Raw genomic sequence first — 21,612 nt, 5'->3', positions numbered from 1 at the left:
ATACGGCTGTAAAGAAGATGTACTCATGGGAAGATAGGAGGACCACACTTTAGCACCTAACGTGATTTGAAAAATCAGGTTATTTTGTTGACCCTGCTTGGCAGTGTTATTTATGCAGTTTCACTCTTTGGTTGTTCTTGTTCTTCCTGGATGGTTCATTACCTTTTCCCACCATCTCTTCCTTTCAAATTCCAAGAAAAGATTCTGATTGGCCTAATACTACTTCCTGTTTTGGTCAGATTGAACACACTGACCAACACCTACATGGACATCCAGCCAGTGGTCTGTGGCAGGTGCCCCCTCCCAATCTTGTGGGTGATCTCTGCTTATTCAAGCAATAGCTTAGGCCTCCTTCCCTATGGGGCAGGGAAGACGCTGTGGGCGATTTGGTGGCTTGGGTGATTTAATTTCCCTTAAACATAGATAGTGAGTTAGATAGGTGCCATGACTTTCTTGAATTGCAGTGAGCTTCTATCATTTTGATAAAGAGATAAAAGACTTAATATATTGTAACTTGGCATTTCTAATGTTAGAAAGCATCTCAGAGGATGATAACTTTTAAGCTTTTATAATTCAAAAGAAAAAGCTTTTTCTTGCATAAAAGAAGTCATGTCTGACTCTCTGCAACCCCATGGATTGCTGCATGCCAGACTTCCCTGTCCTTCACTCCCTCCCGGAGTTTGCTCAAATTCATGTGCATTGAGCTAATGATGCCATCAAACCATCTCATCTTCTGTTGCCCCCTTCTCCTCCTGCCTTCAATCCTTCCAGCATCAGGGTCTTTTCCAATGAGTCAGTTCTTCGCATCAGGTTGGCCAAAGTACTGAAGCTTCAGCTTCAGTATCAGTCCTTCCAGTGAATATTCAGGACTGATTTCCTTTAGGATTGATTGATTTGATCTCCTTGGTCCAAGGAACTCTCAAGAGTCTTCTCCAGCAGTTCAATTCAAAAGCATCAATTCTTCGGCACTCAGCCTTATGTGGATATGTATATATCATTAAATTAAGCTAATCCTCACAATTACTTCTAACAAGAGTTAAAAGATTTGGCAGAAACATCTTAAAAACAAGGGTGACCCCATATTTCTACTACTGTCAGTACTCACTGGCATGTGGATGTGCCTTTCAGTTTTTAAAGTAACCTCGGTTACCTTATTTAATTTAATCTTTCCATTTTCCTTCCAGAAGTAAACAGAGCTTCCAATTGGTTGCTTGATGTGTCAAGATTACTCCACCTTTCAGAACTTGTAGGGCTAGAAGTTAGGCTCTAGTATTGCCATAGCAAACCCTGTGGCTCCTTCTTCCATAGAGGAGAACTGACTTTCTCAGGAGTCTCCAGAGACCTTCTCTCAGACTGGTTTCCTGGGTCCTCTGTGTGGCTGTGAGCAGAAGGCAGTTTTCCAACTTCTCTCTCTGCCCTGTGACATCTCAGACAAACGCACAGGCCCATTTTAGAGTTATCCTTCAGGGAAACACTTTTGGAGTTTGTAAAGATAAGAAGTGTGTTGGCTTCTCCGTATCTACAGAAGCTGCTCAGGGACGGCACATTCATTAGAGGAGGAAACAGGGTATCTTGAAGATGTGGTTACATATTTTTAAAATGAATTTATTTACTTGGCTGCATCGGGTCTTGGTGGAAGCACTGAGAATCTTCATTGCAGCCTGCTGGACCTTTCACTGGGGCGCACAGGCTTGGTTAGATGCATGTGGGATCTTAGTTTGCAGACCAGAGATTGAATACGCATCCCTTGCCTTGCAAGGCAGAGTTTTAACTGCTGGACCACCAGGGAAGTCCCGTGGTTGAGTGTTAAAGCATACTTTTGTTTCTAACAGTAGTTTTGAGGGTTCTTTTAAGCCTCCCCACCCCACTTAGTGCCATCACGGAAAATGACAATGGGGAAGATTTTGACCAGCAGTAGAAATCCCTGAGTTTGGTTGAAATGTGAGCAGAGCTATACCCACGTCTTAGCTTATTCTTCACCGTGATCTGTCCTGGGAAAGGTAAGGACCTGGCCTCTCCTGTTCTTCTTGTTGTGATCCTCTCTTCTGTTGAGGACTCTCATTTTTTGATGGCCTCCATAAAGGTCTGAAGAAACATCAGATCCCAAACAGCAGGAAACCTGAGTCCCTGTAGAGTCTAGTGTGATTCTTTCACAGTCTCAGAGATTCTCCAGGATGCCACCGATCTCACTATCTTCTCTCTCTCTAGTGGGAATTCCATGTTGGATTATTCACGTTCCCAGTGTTTGGATATGTGACAGGTGCCCAGAAGCAGCGGCGTCTTCATATATGCAACGTAATTTCAGTTGCCCCTTTCCCTGCATTCTGCTTGTATCTCAGCACCTAGCTCTTTACATGTCCTCTGGAATTTTCATTCCTCTAAATATCGTAATGTCTTAATCCCTGGTAATAAATGTGCTTTCAGTTCAGTTGCTCAGTCATGTCCAACTCTTTGTGACCCCATGGACTGTAGCACGCCAGACTTCCCTGTTCATCACCATTTCCTGGAGTTTGCCCAAACTCAGCCCATTGAGTCAGTAATGCCATCCAACCATTTCATCCTCTGACCCTTCTCCTCCTGCCTTTAATCTTTCCCAGCATCAGGGTCTTTTCCAGTGAATCAGTTCTTTGCATCAGGTGGCCAAAGTATTGGAGTTTCAGCTTCAGCATCAGTCCTTCCAATGAATATTCAGGGCTGATTTCCTTTAGGATGGACTGGTTTGATCTGTTTGCTGTCCAAGGGACTCTCAAGAGTCTTCTCCAACATCAAGGTTCAAAAGCATCAATTCTTCGGCACTCAGCTTTCTTTATAGTCCAACTCTCAGATCTATACCTGACCACTGAAAAACCATCGCTTTGACTAGACGGACCTTTACGTCCTGTACGAGGATTTAAAAGTGTTATATTCTGAGACTGTGTAAATGTGGCCACTATTATGCTCTTCATACTCTTTGTAATTATATATTTATGCCCCCTGAGTTCTAAGAAATGTAAGATTGTGTACAAAAACTACATAACATAACAATCCTTTAACTGGAAGTAAATTAGATGAGGAAATCAGGGAGATACAGGAGCAGGACATAATGAGGTTAGTCCACAATGAAGCACTACACCTCCTCACAAAGTTTAAATTTTCTAGCAGCCAACCCAGTGAGGAAACTGTGATTAGTTTGGTGATTTGCCATGTCCATGTGACTAAAACCCACCAGTTCTTTGGGAGAAGTCTCTTTTTAAAAAAATATGCCTACAGAGAAGAGAGAACAGTTTCTAGGATTAGCTCATAGAAAGCACCATGAACAATGTGTTCAACTGAACCCTTACAGTAAACACAGAAGCTGTACCTCACAAAATGCTTTTAAAAAGGATACCATGATGTCAGAGAATAATTCGATCAAAGCCATACTCACAGTGAGCAGCAGAAGACATATGAGAAGGTTCAATAATGCTACCTCAGATGAATAGATTTTAAAGTATCCTGACAATTGGATGGAGAGAACTCAATTTCCATTGAGTTCCATGAACTCAATTTCTTTTGACCAAATCTTTGGCAGACATTGGCCAACAGAGAGATTGAGGGTTTGCTTCTCACCTGCTGCTGCTGCTGCTAAGTCGCTTCAGTTGTGTCTGACTCTGTGCGACCCCATGGATGGCAGCCCAACAGGCTCCCCCGTCCCTGGGATTCTCCAGGCAAGAACACTGGAGTGGCTTGCCATTTCCTTCTCCAATGCATGAAAGTGAAAAGTGAAAGTGAAGTCGCTTAGTCGTGCCTGACTCTTCAAAACCCCATGGACTGCAGTCCACCAGGCTCCTCCGTCCATGGGATTTCACCTAGTACTTATTATACAGTCATCCCGTGTTACTAAAGACAAAACTGCTTGTTTTCATGTTTCTGCAAGTTAAAGAGAGGGTAACTTCCTTTCTTGCACAGTAAGGACTCTATCATGAAGAAGACCAGAAATGATACTCTGTTCACCATCTCTCCATGGTAAATTGAGAGAGCATCCTCAGTTACCTTTTTCATCAGGATAGAGCCAAGATTTTCTTCTCTTTTAATTGGGGCTTTTTAGTCTGCTGCCATTGCCATTCCCAGGCTGTGGACTTTCTCAGCTCCAAGTCTGGGATCTTCAAAGAGAAAACCCCGGGAACTCATCCTTATGTTGTTCCCTGGATCCCAGGGTCCCAAACCAGTCTTTTCTTTTCTCTCCATCTTTCTTACATACACATGTGCTCAGTTGTGTCCAACTGTATGCAACTCCACGGACTGTAGCCCACTGGGCTCCTCTGTCCATGGGATTGTCCCAGCAAGAATACTAGAGTGGGTTGTCGTTTCCTCCTTCAGGGGATCTTCCTGACCCAGGGATTGAACGTGTGTCTCCTGTGGCTCCTGCATTGCAGGCAGACTCTTTACCACTGAGCCACCTGGGAAGCCCTATCTTTCTTCTTGCTTTTGTTTATATATAATGTTCAGGTTTGGGGTTGTACTTACTGGGAAGAATGGGGAAAAAAACCACATCTTTTGAATCTTCCTGGAAGTGGGAAGTTTTTCAATTTTATTTTAATTTCAACACTGAGTTTGTATTTATATTGAGTCATTGGGAGGCAGCATAAATCCTGGATACAGACATTTGACCTCCTTTCCTAGGCCTGGTCTGTGTTAGATTTCTTCTTGATATTTTGCTTTAGTACATCTTAATATTAAGACTGAGTGCTTCAACTGAAAGATAAATAACAGTGATTAAAGGGAGCTCAAATGGTGGCTTATTTAGTATATTCTCACATTTAAAGACCTTAAATGGATGACTGGGTCTTATATTTACTGAACAAGCTTAAGGGAGATTTTTTTTTTTGCAACGTCCTTTAATCACTGTTCTAGTGTCTGATGCAGACAATCCTGAAAGCCCTACACTTCCAAGAGTGCTTCCAGAAACATTTTTCTTCCATCTTAAGACCTATTTTTGATTTTTTATTTATCTATGATGAGCTTGATAGTCATATTCTTGTGAAATACACAGGGAAATTTCCTGAGTTTTATATTTTGGGGAGCACATCTACCTACCCCCATCCTTCTAAACACTTTTAACGTTTGGTCCTCAAGTTCTGGGTCATCATAAGACAAAATCAGACCATTTTGAATACTTACCTTTACTAATATACAGTATTTTCATATTTTATGAGTTTTTAAAGCCAGCCTGGCTGTGCAAAGCATCCAAGTTCTTTCTCATTGTCCCCCAGCAAAGTCCTGAGTCTGACTGCTCTTTCCCTCTTTTCTTTTCTCTTTTTTTCTCTTCTCTCTGGAGCAGTTTTGAACCTTCGCACTAGCTATCGGCCAGATTTCTGTTTGCCTTCTGTACTTCTTTGATCCATATATCCACAGCTCATCTTTTTGTGAAGTGCTTCAAGTCACTTTCTAATTTTTCTGCCGAGTTCCCGTGCCCTTGATTTATAGATGCTCTTTATATATTCTGGATACAGTGCCTTTGTTAGTCATTTACGTTACTGAGATTCTGAGGCTATCTGATTAACTTTCATTTGATGATCAGTAGTTTTAAGGTTTTGTCTAGTCAAACTTATTAGTCTTTTCCTTTGCAGTTAATACTGTTCTGAGTCCTGTTGGGTTGGCCAAAAATATCATATGGAAAAACCCAAATGAACTTTTTTGCCAATCCAGGATTTTAACAATCTTTCTCTATTCCAAATTCATTAAAATACTCTTCTGTATTACCTTCTGAAATTTTTTTGGGTCCCCAGTTTTATCTTACATAGAATTTTTTTTTTGATGAGGTATTCAGTTCAGTCACTCAGTCGTGTCCGACTCTTTGTGACCCCATGACTGCAGCACTCTAGGCTTCCCTGTCCATCCCCAGCTTCCGAAGCTCGCTCAAACTCATGTCCATCGAGTCAGTGATGCCATCCAACCATCTCATCCTCTGTCATCCCCTTCTCCTCCTGCCCTCAATTTTTCCTAACATCAGGTCTTTTCCAATGAGTCAGCTCTTCACATCAGGTGGCCAAAATATTCGAGTTTCAGTGTCAACATCAGTCCTTCCAATGAACACCCAGGACTGATCTCCTTTAGGATGGACTGCTTGGATCTCCTTGAAGTCCAAGGGACTCTCAAGAGTCTTCTCCAACACTGCAGTTCAAAAGCATCAATTCTTCAGTGTTCAGCTTTCTTTATAGTCCATATCTCACATCCATACGTGACTACTGGAAAAAACCATAGCCTTGACTAGACAGACCTTTGTTGACAAAGTAATGTCTCTGCTTTTTAATATGCTGTCTAGGTTGGTCATAACTTTCCTTCCAAGATTGAAGCCACTTCCAGATGGCTTCAATCACCATCTGCAGTGATTTGGGAGCCTCCAAAAAAAGTCAGCCACTGTTTCCCCATCTATTTGCCATGAAGTGATGGGACTGGATGCCATGATCTTAGTTTTCTGAATGTTGAGATTTAAACCAACTTTTCCACTCTCCTCTTTCACTTTCATCAAGAGGCTCTTTAGTTCTTCTTCACTTTCTGATGAGGTGAGGTTAGGATTAATCTCCTTTTTCTTTTTTTCCTGTGAGTATCCAGTTATTACAATATCATTTGTTGAAAATACCGTCTTTTTTTAAATAATATTCTGTAGCATCATCTTTGATATAAATTGTCTGTTGGTCTATCTCTGCTGTAAATATGTAAATGTAAAATAAGAGTGGTGTGGTTATAGCATAATTAGTTTTATCAGTCTTCTGTAGATGAACATCTAGATTGTTTCCATTTTTAATATTGTGGACAATAACAAACTATATTTTATGTATATTTTATGACATATATATGGTATGTAATTGTATAGAACTTTATAGTAGAAATTATTTCATTCCTTAGGATAAATAATGATGGCTATCTTTATACATCATTTGTACTTGTGCAAACATTACTATAGTTTTTTCTATAGCAATTTTTTCTACAGTAAAACAAACTCTTTTTAAAGCTCTCTTAAACAAGACTGAACAAGGGGAAAATTAAGATTGTCTTAAATATTGCAAGTTGCATGAAAGCTACTTGGTTTTAAGCAACTTTACTATATATTAAACATTATTGAGTGTTTAGTACTGTCCTACTCAGAGCACTCAAAGCCTGGCTCATGGACCATCATTGGAACACCGAGAGCATGTTGGAACTGCAGACTCTCAGACCCTACCCCAGCCTGTTGGATCAGAGTATGCATTTAGTAAGATTCCTGACAATTTAATAAGATCTTCCAATACATATTGAGTTTGAGAAGCAATGTTTTAGTACAGGATGTAAAACAATGGAAACTCTTTTTTAAAAATAAGAGCAAGTTCTGTAGTGTCACATGAATTTCCACAACCTTTGTAAAATTTGTAGACTATAAAAAGTCAAAACTGTGATTGCATTGGATCTTGGCTACTAATTGTAAAGCCATAATAAGCTAAAATAAAATAGTACTTTGTAAGAACTCATTTTCCAAAAGCACATTCACTTTACCTCTTAAAATGTACCATGCAATCTTGTAGTGCTGTAAAGGTAAGGATTATTATATCTGTTGTACTGAGGCTTAGAAAGATTGTGTGATTCCAAAGTCACAATGCTCCCAAGTTTGGTGGTCTTGCCACAAGGCATTTTGCCTCAAACTCTCGTAATAGTGAAAAGAAGAGAAATAGTCAAAGCTGTGTAATCAGTACCAGTTACCTAAATGGAGCTTTGGGAAAGGATGAATAATCTAAATTCAAACTTCACTCATCTTTCTTCACCAAGGTTGATATGCACTCAAAATATTAGCCAGAATTTAATTTTTTTTCTTGCCTTATTTACAGGTAGTTAAACTAACAAAAACAAGAAACTCCTCCTCCTCCCCTAAAAGGCAAACACAGGCAATTCACTACATATATTAAACCCTGTATCCTTGAAAACTGGTTTCAGATATATACGAAAATTCCTGGCCCTATGTTCTAATCCTACTATCCCATGTAATCATCTGTGTGTTATGGCTGCTAGGTCTATGGAGCTCCCATAGGTGAGACAGATTAGTTATGTCAGTGCTTCATCTGGCTCAGTCCAACTTGACTCAGCTACCTGCTGGAAGGAGGGAAGTCACAGGTGGCCACAGAGGAGCTTTTGACATGAACTGATCTTTACATTCAAGTTCATGTCTGAGCTAATCAGAGGCTGCTTCGTGGCTGTTTGCCTTCATCTGTCTTGCTTGGCGTAAGGCATTCTACCCACTCGTTGCCCAGTAGGAGAGTAGTGTAGGAGGAGAGCTAGGTAGCACAGCTGTAAAAATAGCTGTATAATGCATTAGCAAATCTTTCTTTTTTCCTTTGCATTTCCAGTTGCCAGGATCTTCAAAAGGAGATTTCCCTCCTCCAGGAGCAGATCTCACATCTGCAGTTTGTGATTCACTCCCAGCATCAGAACCTGCGCAGTGTCATTCAGGAGGTCAGGTTAATCAAGTGTGTTTCTCTGGCAGATGGTAGGTTTACAGCGAGAAGACCAAATACACACGCCTTGTCTGGACTCTGCAACTGAGATTCTTCTCCCCACTGACGGTTCCTTTTTATTCCCATGAGACATGGCTCTGTTTTCAGTGTCCTCTTTTGTCTCTTTGCCCACACCTGTGATGTTCTCAATGAACATCTTTGGGAAATTATATTTACTCTTTAGAGGTTTCAGTGATTTTTTTTTTTTTTTTACAGTGTTCTGAGCCAGGTAATGTACACTGTTCTTTAGAAGATTTTTTAGATTAAGAGATTCGGCCTTCTTAGGGAAGAAATGATCTGTTTTCATTATTTCATGAAAAACGGTTAATTTACATAGGGGGTGTGTTAGCACAGGGATGGTTCTGGCCCTTCTTCACTGGAAACATCTCAGCAGGTGAAAGAGGTCGTTGTGGTGGCAGCCAGATGGATGGTAAATTGCACACTCAATTTACGTCAATATTTATATTGATCTGATTTGGGAATTTGCTTTAGACTTAAAACCAGACCCTCATTTTTGTTTGCTATATAATATTCGTTTCTAAATGGAGTCCTTCCAAATAATGCAAATGCCTTTCTAACACGATTGCAGCATTTGTACTTGGTTGGCTAGATCTCACCAAAAGGCCAAAGAGTTGAATCATGGCAGTTTGAGAGCCAGGGAGGATGGAGGGGGCATCCCATTTTACAGATGAGAAGGCTGAGGTCCACAGTATTTAAATGGCAGAAGTGGCCTTGGAATCCACATGCTTCCTCTCTCACGGCATCATCCTGGACTTCATCACCCCACCTCCCCATCACCCCCACGTTGCCTCTTAGCAGATGTTCCTCCAAAGCAAAGTGGACTTACCTTAACATGCTGCTGGTTGACCAGATCTCCGCTGCAGGGAGTCTCCCTGTGCCAGGCTGTGGCTTTCCACCATGTCCACCAGCCTCTGCTTCTGCAGGAGGAAAGCATTGTGGGGATGAGTCACAGACAAGGACCCGTGTTGCTTCCTACAGGATGCATCCTGCTGAGCTTGGCTTAGATAGGTTTTCTAGAGATTAAAATGTTTAATCGCACCAGCTGTGTGCTTTCTTGTCCCCAGGTGCCAATTTGTCCTGCTATTTTCTGTAGCCTGCTGAGTCTGCTAATGCTCGGGATTTAATTTTGTTTATTTGATAAACATTATTTGACCACAGAAACCTGTACAATTTCTGACTTAAGGAACTATTCTCTGTTGTCTGGTAAGATTTTTTCATTTATGTTTCTCAATTCTTAGATGGAGGCCTTAAAAAATAATTTAAAAGAACAAGATAAGAGAATTGAAGATCTGCAAGAAAAAGTTAACATACTGGAAGCCCAGGTAAGGAAGGCATCTATTGTATATTTCGGTGTGAATGTGAGTGTGTGCATGTTCAGTGTATCTGGGAGTCTGTATATGACTGTGTCCTCTGTGTGTGACACGCCTGTACGTGAGTTCCTTGTGTGATGGTGTACCGGTGTGACACTATGTCCAAGTATGTCTGTATGTGAATGTGTGTGTCTGTGTGATTGTGTGTGACACTGTGATTGTCTGTGGGACTGTGATTGTCTGTGTCTATGTGTGAATGCAGGTGTATGTGTCTGTCTATGAGTGTCTTTTTGTGAATGTGTGTTCATCTTCTATGCATAAGAATTATAGCTTTGCCGGGGAGGTACTCTTAATAATTATTTATTATCAATATCATGTGCTTTCCTGGTGGCTCAGATGGTAAGGAATCTGCCTGCAATGCAGGAGACCCAGGTTCAATCCCTAGGTTGGGAAGATCCTCTGGAGAAGGAAATGGCAACCCACTCCAATATTCTTGCTTGGAAAATCCCATGGACGGAGGAGCCTGGCAGGCTACAGTCCCTGGGGTTGCAGAGTCAGACATGACTGAGTGAGTGAACACACATCAATATTAAGTCATTGTTAAAGGTTCATTCAAATTTTCAGAAATACTTTCTCTCTTGGGGAGCTCAATGGTACTATCTCTCCATGTAGACTTGAATTAGAAGCTTGGTCAAGGCCCATGTTGTCAGCCAGAGAGCCAGGCTTGCTGTCTCCTTCTTTCCCCCCATCCTGAGACGTCTTCTCTCCTCTTTCTTGGTCCACATTCATCAGGGCATGCAAGCTTCGCCTCAGGGCTCACTGACTTCAAGAACCTAATAGAAATTTTCTTATGTTTCAGTGTTTTAAAACTTATCATGAATCTATAATTGACTGTGATACACCGTGATTTTCTGCCCACTCATCCCGTCTTGGGCTGGCTTCCCTGGTGGCTCAGACTGTAAAGTGTCTGACTGCAATGTGGGAGGCCCGGGTCTGATCCCTGAGTCAGTAAGATCCCCTGGAGAAGGAAATGGCAACCCACTCCAGTATTCTTTCCTGGGAAATCCCATTGATGGAGGAGCCTGGTAGGCTACAGTCCATGGGATTGCAAAGAGTCGGACACAACTGAGCAACTTCACTGCGTCCCCTCTTGATGGGGAAGCCCTTTTTAGGCGTTCAGCTGCAGTCCTAGGCTGGTGGTGTTCCCCCACTGCCCCTCCGCTCGCAGGAAGCACAGCAAAGCCTCGTGGTTGTTGGAGCGCTTGGGGACGTCTGTGCCTCCCGCCCAGCTTGCTTGGTGCGCAGTCACCCCTCCTGTCTCTGTTGAGTGACTCTTCACGGGCTGCCTGGGCCTGCTCACCTTTTCTACTTCATCCCTCGGTATTGTGGACCCTCTGTGTGTCATGCTGTGCTATTCCGTGAAAAACAGAGATGCTCTGCCTTCCGTGGAAATTTCGTCCTTTGGAGCTGTGCTGCTCCCCCGGACAGACCAGAGAGGAGCGCAGTGATCTGACTCCCAGCACACGCCTCCCCATTCCTCCCAGCTTCACATTCTTTCTGCTTTCCTCAAACAGAAGGAAAAAAGCTGCAAGTATTTTGCATCTTAAGTCTTGTAGCCATCTCCTTGTCTTGCCATTTCTGCCTTCCTAGAGGACCACTGTTGTCTTTATTCTAGAGGGTAAGCTCATGGAATCTTGGGTTTTCCTTAGATTCTCACCTAATCTAGGTTATCAGGAACTGTTTGTTTGAGGCTCACAGCTCTGTCGAGCTGAAAAATGTAGTGACTGTAGAATAGTTGGCTCAGATCTATGTCCACTCAAGCACCTGTAACTGCTTGTCGGTTTACATCTGGTGATGTGATTCAGGTCACATTAGAGCCTCTTCCTCAGAAGAAACGTCTCTAAAGGCATTTCTTCACAGCTTTTCTTACATAGTAGCCTTTGGCAAATGTTATTTATAAAATATTTTCTCTTAACGTATTTTAATAACTATTTTTCTCTTTTTACATAACTAACGTATGTTCATTCATCCTGTACAAAGTAGGAAAGACGGATAAGCAAATATAACAAGAAAATCACTCAAATGTACTGCCCATGGGCAGTTATTCAGCACGGTTATGTCTATCTCTATTTCTGTAGGAATTTTGTGCCTGTTACATACTTGTGTGCGTATATTAAAGGTACAGACAATATATGGCACCATTTTATTGTAAACTTTTGTTTCATCAACTTTTTCCATGTCATTAATTATGTAATTAAGTCTGTAAATTCTTACTGAGTGGGTACTGTGGTGTTGGCACTAAGTTTGGGGAAAAAACCAAAATAGACGTGAACCTTCTCTCTGGAATGTAGTATCTAGTGAGGGAGACAGATAGAAATACACTAACATGTAACTAATGGTATCATGGAAAGGTTCTGCAGGAAAAGGATAAGATGCTCAGGCAATGACACCTGGGTGGAGGAGTGTATGTGGTCCATTTAGGTTGGTGGGTGGGAAGACTGTCTCTAGAAAAATGAATTTCAGTGTGAACTTCGTGGAAATTGGGTGGTAGGGCATGTCAGGTAGCCACACAGGAGGCCATTGTGGGTGCTTCTAATCTAAGGGGTTAGATCATGAAAGGCCCTTAGGCCATTCTAAGGTATAACAAGAAGGTCTTTGCTTACCAGTCAAATTAAATTAACATTATCCTTTTAATTAGCCACCAAAGTTTCCACTGTACTGTTATGGAATAATCTAATTAACTTCATCCCTACTGTTGGATTGCTTTCCAGGATAGCGTTTTGTAAACAGCAATGAACTCAATGTACTTGTACAAGTATTTTACTGATTATTTGTATAATTGCTTCCTTCCTCAAGATAAAGTTTTAGAAACAGAATTGGTAACTCAAAGACCAGATCCATCTTTAAGATTGTTGGTACATGCTCTGATTTTCTGTGTCTGCTGGATCAGACATCTCCTTCAGCTGCTGTAGAAACAGAATTGGTAACTCAAAGACCAGATCCATCTTTAAGATTGTTGGTACATGCTCTGATTTTCCGTGTCTGCTGGGTCAGACATCTCCTTCAGCTGCCACAGCTGCACCTTAGCTCACTTTCAGTCCTTCAGTTCTGACATTTCTGACCTGCTAATAGCCCTCTTTTTTACCCTCTTTATTATTAAGGGAATTGAGCATTTAAAAATCCTTTGCAATTGTTTTAATGAAATCTAAGAAAGTTGGGATGAAAAACACTAGTGCTCAGATTCCCATTTTGAGCTGGGATTCTCCTTCAGATCCAAGTTTATTTGTAATTCAAAGCGGTCAGGTGTGAGGTAGGGATCTAACTTTTTAGTTGTTTCCCTATTGAGCAGTCTGGCCTTCCATCATGAATTTGAAACACCTATGTATCCTAGGCTAAATTTCTACGCTGTGAATCAGTGCCAGTGGTGTATCTGCCTGTTTGGCTCCTTCTGCTTTAATTATCATAATCCATCACTCTCACTCAGTGACGACTCAGCCATGTCTGACTCTGCGACCCCACGGGCTGTAGCCTGCCAGGCTCTTCCGTCCATGGGATTTTCCAGGCAAGAATACTGGAGTGGGTGGCCTCAGGGATTGAACCTGGGTCTCCCGCATTGCAGGTAGACTCTTTACCATTTGAGCTACCAGGGAATTCCATCATAATCTGCAGTACATTTCAATTGGAGACGTTGTCTTCTTTTTTTGATCTTTCATTATGGTTTTAGGCTCTGGTCATCCCTAATTAAGTGCCAGCCCTCTTCACAGTCAGGGCATCAAGGGTGCTACTGCTTCTAAGTCAGTCTTATGTTCTTTAGTTGTGTCTCTATCTGCATCATCCCCAAAGCTAATTTTACTGTCCTAAGTAACCTGGCGACCCATACACTACTAAGGCCAATTGGCCTTTTGGTGTAATAGTTAAACCAGAAAAATGTTTTGCTCCCATTGTATTGCTTCTGTATCCTCAAATTTAGCAAATAATTGCGGACTAGCCATTCAGTGTAATAGGAGGAAGCAACGGATTGCATTCCCTTCATGAGACTTCTTGGTTGCGTGCAGTCCATCTATACAAGGCTGCAATTCCTATAGCCTCTTCACTAAAAAAAACCCATAGTGATGGGACAGCATCTCTCAGTACTGCCTAAGATTCTCTGTATGAAGCTGAGTCAAACTACTATTTTTTTAACACTTTTTTACATAAAAAGTCTTCAAATTATAGTGGTATTGATGAATGTCTTTATGATTTTGAAATGTATTATCTTCAGCAGATAAATAGTTTCCTGCCCTGCAGGGAATGTTTTAATGCCCATTTCAGCTTTAATAAAACTCATCCAAGCCACATTAATTTATTTATTCAGCAAATAGTTTTGTGTGTTTATGATGTACCAGGAAATGTTCCAAGAGGTAAATATATGGCATAAACAGGACAGACTGTCCTGACCTCATCTAGCTTTATTTTAATTGAAGATGTGTACAATAAATACATGAACAAATCAATGCACAGCTTAATTAGGGAGGGGTAACTGCTCCAAGAAGAGCAAAACAGTGTGACAGTTACAAAGTGATGGGAGTCAGAAAGGGCATCTCTGAGCCTGTGCTCTTGAACTAGGTACCTGAATTGAGTGAGTGCTTGATCTGGAATGAGCCTGTTTCTAGTCTAGCCCTGGTCAGTACTTTGTTAAGAAGGTCTTAAACTGGAGTGACATGTGCAGGGGTGTACTTGCATTACAAACTTAAGACCATGACCTATTTTGAAATAACAGTGTGAGCTGATTCTGTTTATGAAAAATTGATCACCAGAGCTGAACAACCCTTTTAAAGATGTCAACTTTCTAAACCACATAGACAGCATCTTTTTCTCATCCATAATCAACACACGTGTCTCTTTGAAGGCATGCTGCATATTTCATTTTGTTTAATCCTCAAAGCTACTTTGGGTGAAAGTTATTAATTACTACATTCCCTAAGGGAGTAAACTGAGATTTGGAGAAATTAAGACACTTGTTCAAAATGACTCAGCTGCATTCAAGTCTTCCTGGCTTGAAGCACAAGCTTTTCTTCCCCCACTATCTACTTATCTGCGTGATCAAATAAGTGTGTGTATGTGCAAAATATATACATAGGTATATAAATTTAGAAATGATATTTATTTCTATACACTTAGCATATATATTTAGAAATGAATAGTTATAATGTTAAATTTTCAGGGTCATTTATATGTATTTGGGCCATTGTCACAGCTATTACATTAATTTTTTTTCTATTTTCTAGAGTTTTGAATCATGAAAACAAATACTTTTTTTCTAACCTAGCAGGGATTTTTTTTTTTTTTTTTCCCTCCACAAGGGGAATAAAAATTCACTCATCTAAATCTGCTCTCTTTTTTCTTTTCAATCTTTGAGGATTTTAAACCTCTTTTAAGTCTCACCAGGAAATTTCTGCTTAACTCTGCCAAAATTACTTACTTTTCTTTCTACTTGGCGTATCTTCATCATCTTAATTTACAGCTCTGAAATTTATCTTACATTTCAAGCATTTCTAACGTCTTCACTAATGACCTGCTCATATGGAGATGCATCTTCAGAAATTACTCCATTTTCTAGACTTTGAAGAGTATCCTACTTTATGTAATCACCACCATCCCTAAAATTTAATTTGCTTCCAAGACTGTTTTTCTAGCAGTTTAAGTATGCAAAAATTCAGTTCTTTTGGAAAACTGTATCAGTGAACTATCCTTGGGTAGATTCAATAATGGTGGACTTACTCTGGCCATTAATTTATAATTTTGTAAACTAATGATATAATTAAAGCATATGAAAGTCCATGAATAAAAATTAAAGACCTAATTCTATTTGATGAAATAAATCACCACAGAAGTTGAAATATGTGAAAATGTCTAAGATGATAACACTTATACTTCTGTATTTTTTGGAACCTAACAACTTGAGAAAGTAGGAGTTTGTTTGGGAAAAACTCCCAATAATTTCTACATACTTGTCCAGCCACAGCAATATTTTTATTCCAGTGCTTGTTGTCATCATGATATTGAGTTTCAGGTTGTGCTTCGTGACTTATAAAGTATTGTACAGAAAGGAGTTTTTCTGAGTCTTGTACTTGGCCCTGATAAATGCGGGCACTTGTTTGGAATGCATATTCAATTTATCTCCATTATACAAGGAACACCTTCATCACCAGTTTGTCACATTCGAAATACCTTTCCTGGTGAGATTTAGGCACTTAACTCTTGAAATATCACAGTTAAATGATTCATGTAGGAAGAATTTTGCTTCATTTTTCATTATTATTCCATGTAGATGCTGAGGGATGAGAAGGTGCAAAGTTCATATCTTGTCTTGGCTTTCCTTAGTTCAGTGGGTCTTCATCTTCACTGCACATTAGTATCACCTGTGAAGTTCTGAGACCTCCAGAACACTGAATGCAACCAAATGAAACAGAAACTTCGGGTGTAGGACCCAGGCATCAGTAGGTTGTAAATCTCCCAGGTAATCCCAATATACAATCAACACTGAAAACCACTCCTTCAGTCCAATAGGCTTTCCTATGTGAGCAGATATCTTAAACCTATCACTTGGCCACCCTGGGTTTCGGATTCAATGGCTTGGTTGGGAATTGAGGATGTGCAGTCTTAATAGGTTCCCAGATCAGATCAGATCAGTCACTCAGTCGTGTCCGACTCTTTGCGACCCCATGAATCGCAGCACGCCAGGCCTCCCTGTCCATCACCAACTCCCGGAGTTCACTGAGACTCACGTCCATCGAGTCAGTGATGCCATCCAGCCATCTCATCCTCTGTCGTCCCCTTCTCCTCCTGCCCCCAATCCCTCCCAGCATCAGAGTCTTTTCCAATGAGTCAAGTCTTCGCATGAAGTGGCCAAAGTACTGGAGTTTCAACTTTAGCATCATTCCTTCCAAAGAAATCCCAGGGCCGATCTCCTTCAGAATGGACTGGTTGGATCTCCTTGCAGTCCAAGGGACTCTCAAGAATCTTCTCCAACACCACAGTTCAAAAGCATCAATTCTTCGGCACTCAGCCTTCTTCACAGTCCAACTCTCACATCCATACATGACCACAGGAATGTGATGTCCAGTGGGCCTTAGAAAGCATCACTACGAACAAAGCTAGTAGAGGTGATGGAATTCCAGTTGAGCTATTCCAAATCCTGAAAGATGATGCTGTGAAAGTGCTGCACTCAATATGCCAGAAAATTTGGAAAACTCAGCAGTGGCCACAGGACTGGAAAAGGTTAGTTTTCATTCCAATGCCAAAGAAAGGCAATGCCAAAGAATGCTCAAACTACCTCACAATTGCACTCATCTCACACGCTAGTAAAGTAATGCTCAAAATTCTCCAAGCCAGGCTTCAGCAATATGTGAACCCTGAACTTCCTGATGTTCAAGCTGGTTTTAGAAAAGGCAGAGGAACCAGAGATCAAATTGCCAACATCTGCTGGATCATAGAAAAACCAAGAGAGTTCCAGAAAAACATCTATTTCTGCTTTATTGACTATGCCAAAGCCTTTGACTGTGTGGATCACAATAAACTGGGAAATTCTGAAAGAGATGGGAATACCAGACCACCTGATCTGCCTCTTGAGAAATTTGTATGCAGGTCAGGAAGCAACAGTTAGAACTGGATATGGAACAACAGACTGGTTCCAAATAGGAAAAGGAGTTCGTCAAGGCTATATATTGTCACCCTGTTTATTTAACTTATATGCAGAGTACATCATGAGAAACGCTGGACTGGAAGAAACACAAACTGGAATCAAGATTGCCGGGAGAAATATCAATAACCTCAGATATGCAGATGACACCATCCTTATGGCAGAAAGTGAAGAGGAACTCAAAGCCTATCGATGACAGTGAAAGAGGAGAGTGAAAAAGTTGGCTTAAAGCTCAACATTCAGAAAACGAAGATCATGGCATCCGGTCTCACCACTTCATGGGAAATAGATGGGGAAACAGTGGAAACAGTGTCCGACTTTATTTTTCTGGGCTCCAAAATCACTACAGACGGTGACTGCAGCCATGAAATTAAAAGACGCTTACTCCTTGGAAGGAAAGTTATGACCAACCTAGATAGCATATTGAAAAGCAGAGACATTACTTTGCCAAGAAAGGTCCATCTAGTCAAGGCTATGGTTTTTCCTGTGGTCATGTATGGATGTGAGAGTTGGACTGTGAAGAAGGCTGAGCGCTGAAGAATTGATGCTTTTGAACTGTGGTGTTGGAGAAGACTCTTGAGAGTCCCTTGGACTGCAAGGAGATCCAACCAGTCCATTCTGAAGGAGATCGGCCCTGGGATTTCTTTGGAAGGAATGATGCTAAAGCTGAAACTCCAGTACTTTGGCCACCTCATACAAAGAGTTGACTCACTGGAAAAGACTCTGATGCTGGGAGGGACTGGGGGCAGGAGGAGAAGGGGATGACAGAGGCTGAGATGGCTGGATGGCATCACTGACCCAATGGATGTGAATCTCAGTGAACTCTGGGAGTTGGTGATGGACAGGGAGGCCTGGCGTGCTGCGATTCATGGGGTCGCAAAGAGTCGGACACGAGAGAGCGACTGATCTGATCTGATCTGATCTGACCTGACTAGACGGACCTTTGTTGGCAAAGTAATGTCTCTGCTTTTCAATATGCTATCTAGGTTGGTTATAACTTTCCTTCCAAGGAGTAAGCGTCTTTTAATTTCATGGCTGCAGTCACCGTCTGTAGTGATTTTGGAGCCCAGAAAAATAAAGTCTGACACTGTTTCCCCATCTATTTCCCATGAATTGGTGGGACCGGATGCCATGATCTTCGTTTTCTGAATGTTGAGCTTTAAGCCAACTTTTTCACTCTCCACTTTCACTTTCATCAAGAGGCTTTTGAGTTCCTCTTCACTTTCTGCCATAAGGGTGGTGTCATCTGCATATCTGAGGTTATTGATGTTTCTCCCGGCAATCTTGATTCCAGTTTGTGTTTCTTCCAGTCCAGCGTTTCTCATGATGTACTCTGCATATAAGTTAAATAAACAGGGTGACAATATATAGCCTTGACGAACTCCTTTTCCTATTTGGAACCAGTCAGTTTCCCAGGGGATGTTAAAACTGTTGATCTCAGCCTTACGCTTTCAGAACTGTGCCTCCATGCTTTTTCTCTCCCTTTTTCCACCTCGCCAATTTCACCTTGTCTTATAGGTCCAGATAAACCAAGGAAGTCCAAGGTGCATCCAGATTTGAAATATGATCATATGATATGTTTCTTCCACCTTATATATGATAGATAGGCTGTGTATCATTTACCACTAGTATAGAGAGGAAGAAACAGAGGCTTCGATGAGAAAATTGAAACTAAGGATCCCATGAACCGAAAGAACAGATGGTGCCTGTGTTCATGGAGTTTCTAATCAAGAGATTGCACCAGAAAGACAAATGTGTAATCAATATTGTGGATATCTTTCAAAAGGTTCTTTAATAAAGTTCTTTCATGAAGTTCTTTGCATCTGTCCCTATAAAAGAAACTGTAAAATGAAACAGAGTTCAGCTGCTGAATTTCAGAAGCTAAGCCAAAATACTAAATTTGAATCCCTTGGTAAATTAGGCATTTTTCAAGGTGTGTGTTTTTGGAAGTGATATTTAGGGCCTCAACACGCTTATGTTCTGTGTTCTAACAGAGTGACTGGAACAGCAAACTGACTGCTGAGGAGGGATGTAGGTGTGGGTCAACCAGGATTACTGAGTGTGGGACCAGTAAATGTGCTGCCTGTGTGATCTCTGCACGTTTTGTTTTTTTTGTTTTCAATTTTAGAACAAAGAACTAAAAGCCAAGGTGGCACTCTGGCCTGAAACTCCCGGGACGAAGGTATCTAAGGCTGTCTCTACAAGGTAAGGCCTTTCTTCCCCCACCACCTTCTGGCTTCGTGACCCCTGTTGAACATGTTTGACATTCATCCCACTTGAGTAAGAATCCAGTCCGTGAATACTTATGTAATCCTGTGTTTTCTGTCTGTCTCCCAGTTCTTTGGGAATGGGAACTGTATTGATCTTGCTTACCACTGACTGAATCCCTGAAATCTGATGTATGAATACTTTATGAATAAATGAATGAATAAATGTAGGTATCTTTTCCCTCCTCTTTGGTATAAAGCAAGCCCAGTCTTGGCTTCAACACTTACTCCAAACAGTACAGATCCCCTCTACCATTCTTGTTCCTCCATTGCTTGTATTTTCTGTGCCATTGATAGGCATTTTAATCATAAAAAGTGTGTATTTAGTTAAATTTCCATGTCTGTATCTCAAATCAAAGAGATTGTAAATGTCAAGAGGGCAAGAATAGTTCTTTATTTTCCACTTTATTTCCTATATTGTTAAGGACAAGTGTCTTTAATAACTACCTAATAATGAGTGAATGAGGCAGTGATAATGACCCGTAAAGCAATGGAAATGATAGTTGAAACCATCAAATCACTTTCTAATGTTGACAGAATCTGAAGTGACAGGTTGGTGGAAAAAAAGACTTCTGAGTTCAAATCTCATTTCCATAATACTCCATGAAATTATCACTTAAAAGAAAACATAGTCTGTAATTACATGAATCATTTTGAAAGTGATTAAAAACTTCCTGTTCTGGCAGCTTTTAAATTTCCCCGTCTGGTCTCTCTAGGGCAGAAACCCATTTTCTGAAACTCCTCTGCACAGTGCCTGACATGAAGAAATCAGGTCCCCTATGATTAGCATCAGTCTAGGAATTCAGGCAGATCTATCGCCCTTTTCAAAACACCCTGCAACCATGCTTCACTTTGCTAATGATGTATGTAATTAGAGACTAGAGATGGAGCCATTAAGGATCAAGCTTTCTAAAATCTCTGAGCCCCCAGATGCTAAGTTATTAACTTTTTTGGCCAGTAGCCCTGCAGCATCTAATAAAGAAAAATTGAGCCTAAGAAGTGTAATATTGGGTGAAATGCCTACATTTTAGAAGCAACGGAAAAAAAAAAAAAATAGTCACTTCATGAGGGGAAGAGATGAAGATTTTAGACTAGAAAGGCAAACGTGATGACTTTCCTGGTGGCCTTGTGGTTAAGACTTCACCTTCCAACAGAGGGGATGCAGGTTCTATCCCTGCTTAAGGAGCTGAGATACTGTATACGTCATGGCCAGAAAACCAAAACATAAAGGACAGAAGCAATATTGGAACAAATTCAATAAAGGCTTTTTAAATGGTCCATATAAAAAAAATCTTAAAACAGCAAGCCAGACTTTCCAAGGGAAGGGAGGATGGTCAACTTTAGCTCCCTTACTGGGTACATTCTCCTGGAGTCATGGAGCATCATGGCCAGTCTCAGCTGTTCTGACCTGGAGGGAATGGAATCAAGAGTGGAGCAAAGGCGGGAGAAACAGGTGGTCTCTGTATTGACCGTATTGAGTGCTGAGACTTGGGCTGGTACAAGGAGGATGAATTTGAGACAGTGACTTCTATGGCCAATCCTTTTAGCTTCAGTTAATTAATAAGGGTAGTTTTAAAGACTTTTTTCCTCCTGTGACTTGGGAAAGGCCAAATGGGAAAGTTTCCTAATTGAAGCAGGGAAACTGGACTGAGTATGACCTTTGGTTTATGATTTTTTATGAAGTTCCAATAGTAATGATGTGTCTATAATGGTTGCTAAGTTGCTTCAGTCGTGTCTGACTCTGTGCGACCCCATAAACAGCAGCCCACCAGGCTCCCCCGTCCCTGGGATTCTCAAGGCAAGGACACTGGAGTGGGTTGCCATTTCCTTATCCAATGGTAGCTCTCATA

At 41.1% G+C, this 21,612-nt stretch overlaps 1 protein-coding gene and 1 non-coding gene across 7 annotated transcripts in view; both read left to right on the top strand.

Annotated features, from left to right (window-relative positions):
• The window catches only part of CCDC68 (coiled-coil domain containing 68), a 58,640-nt gene that overhangs the window by 35,232 nt on the left and 1,796 nt on the right, over positions 1-21,612 (top strand). For 5 of the 6 annotated variants that reach the window (XM_005224348.4, XM_005224347.4, XM_005224349.4 and 2 more), the window contains 3 exons: positions 8,337-8,442; positions 9,743-9,826; positions 19,624-19,700. In XM_005224348.4, the coding sequence (XP_005224405.1) occupies positions 8,337-8,442; positions 9,743-9,826; positions 19,624-19,700 (267 nt within the window). Of the gene's footprint in view, positions 1-8,336; positions 8,477-9,742; positions 9,827-19,623; positions 19,701-21,612 lie in introns of those variants that run through there. The other variant, XM_059881093.1, reaches the window with a different exon arrangement.
• MIR12017 (microRNA mir-12017) lies at positions 8,110-8,170 on the top strand. The gene has a single exon (NR_162366.1). It is a non-coding gene; the product is annotated as a microRNA mir-12017 (primary transcript).

The sequence above is a fragment of the Bos taurus genome, chromosome 24 (assembly GCF_002263795.3).
Source record: "Bos taurus isolate L1 Dominette 01449 registration number 42190680 breed Hereford chromosome 24, ARS-UCD2.0, whole genome shotgun sequence".
Classification (NCBI taxonomy): Eukaryota; Metazoa; Chordata; class Mammalia; order Artiodactyla; family Bovidae; genus Bos; species Bos taurus.
The sequence above is the reverse complement of the archived record's forward strand: the minus strand, read 5'-3'. Positions and strand labels throughout refer to the sequence as shown.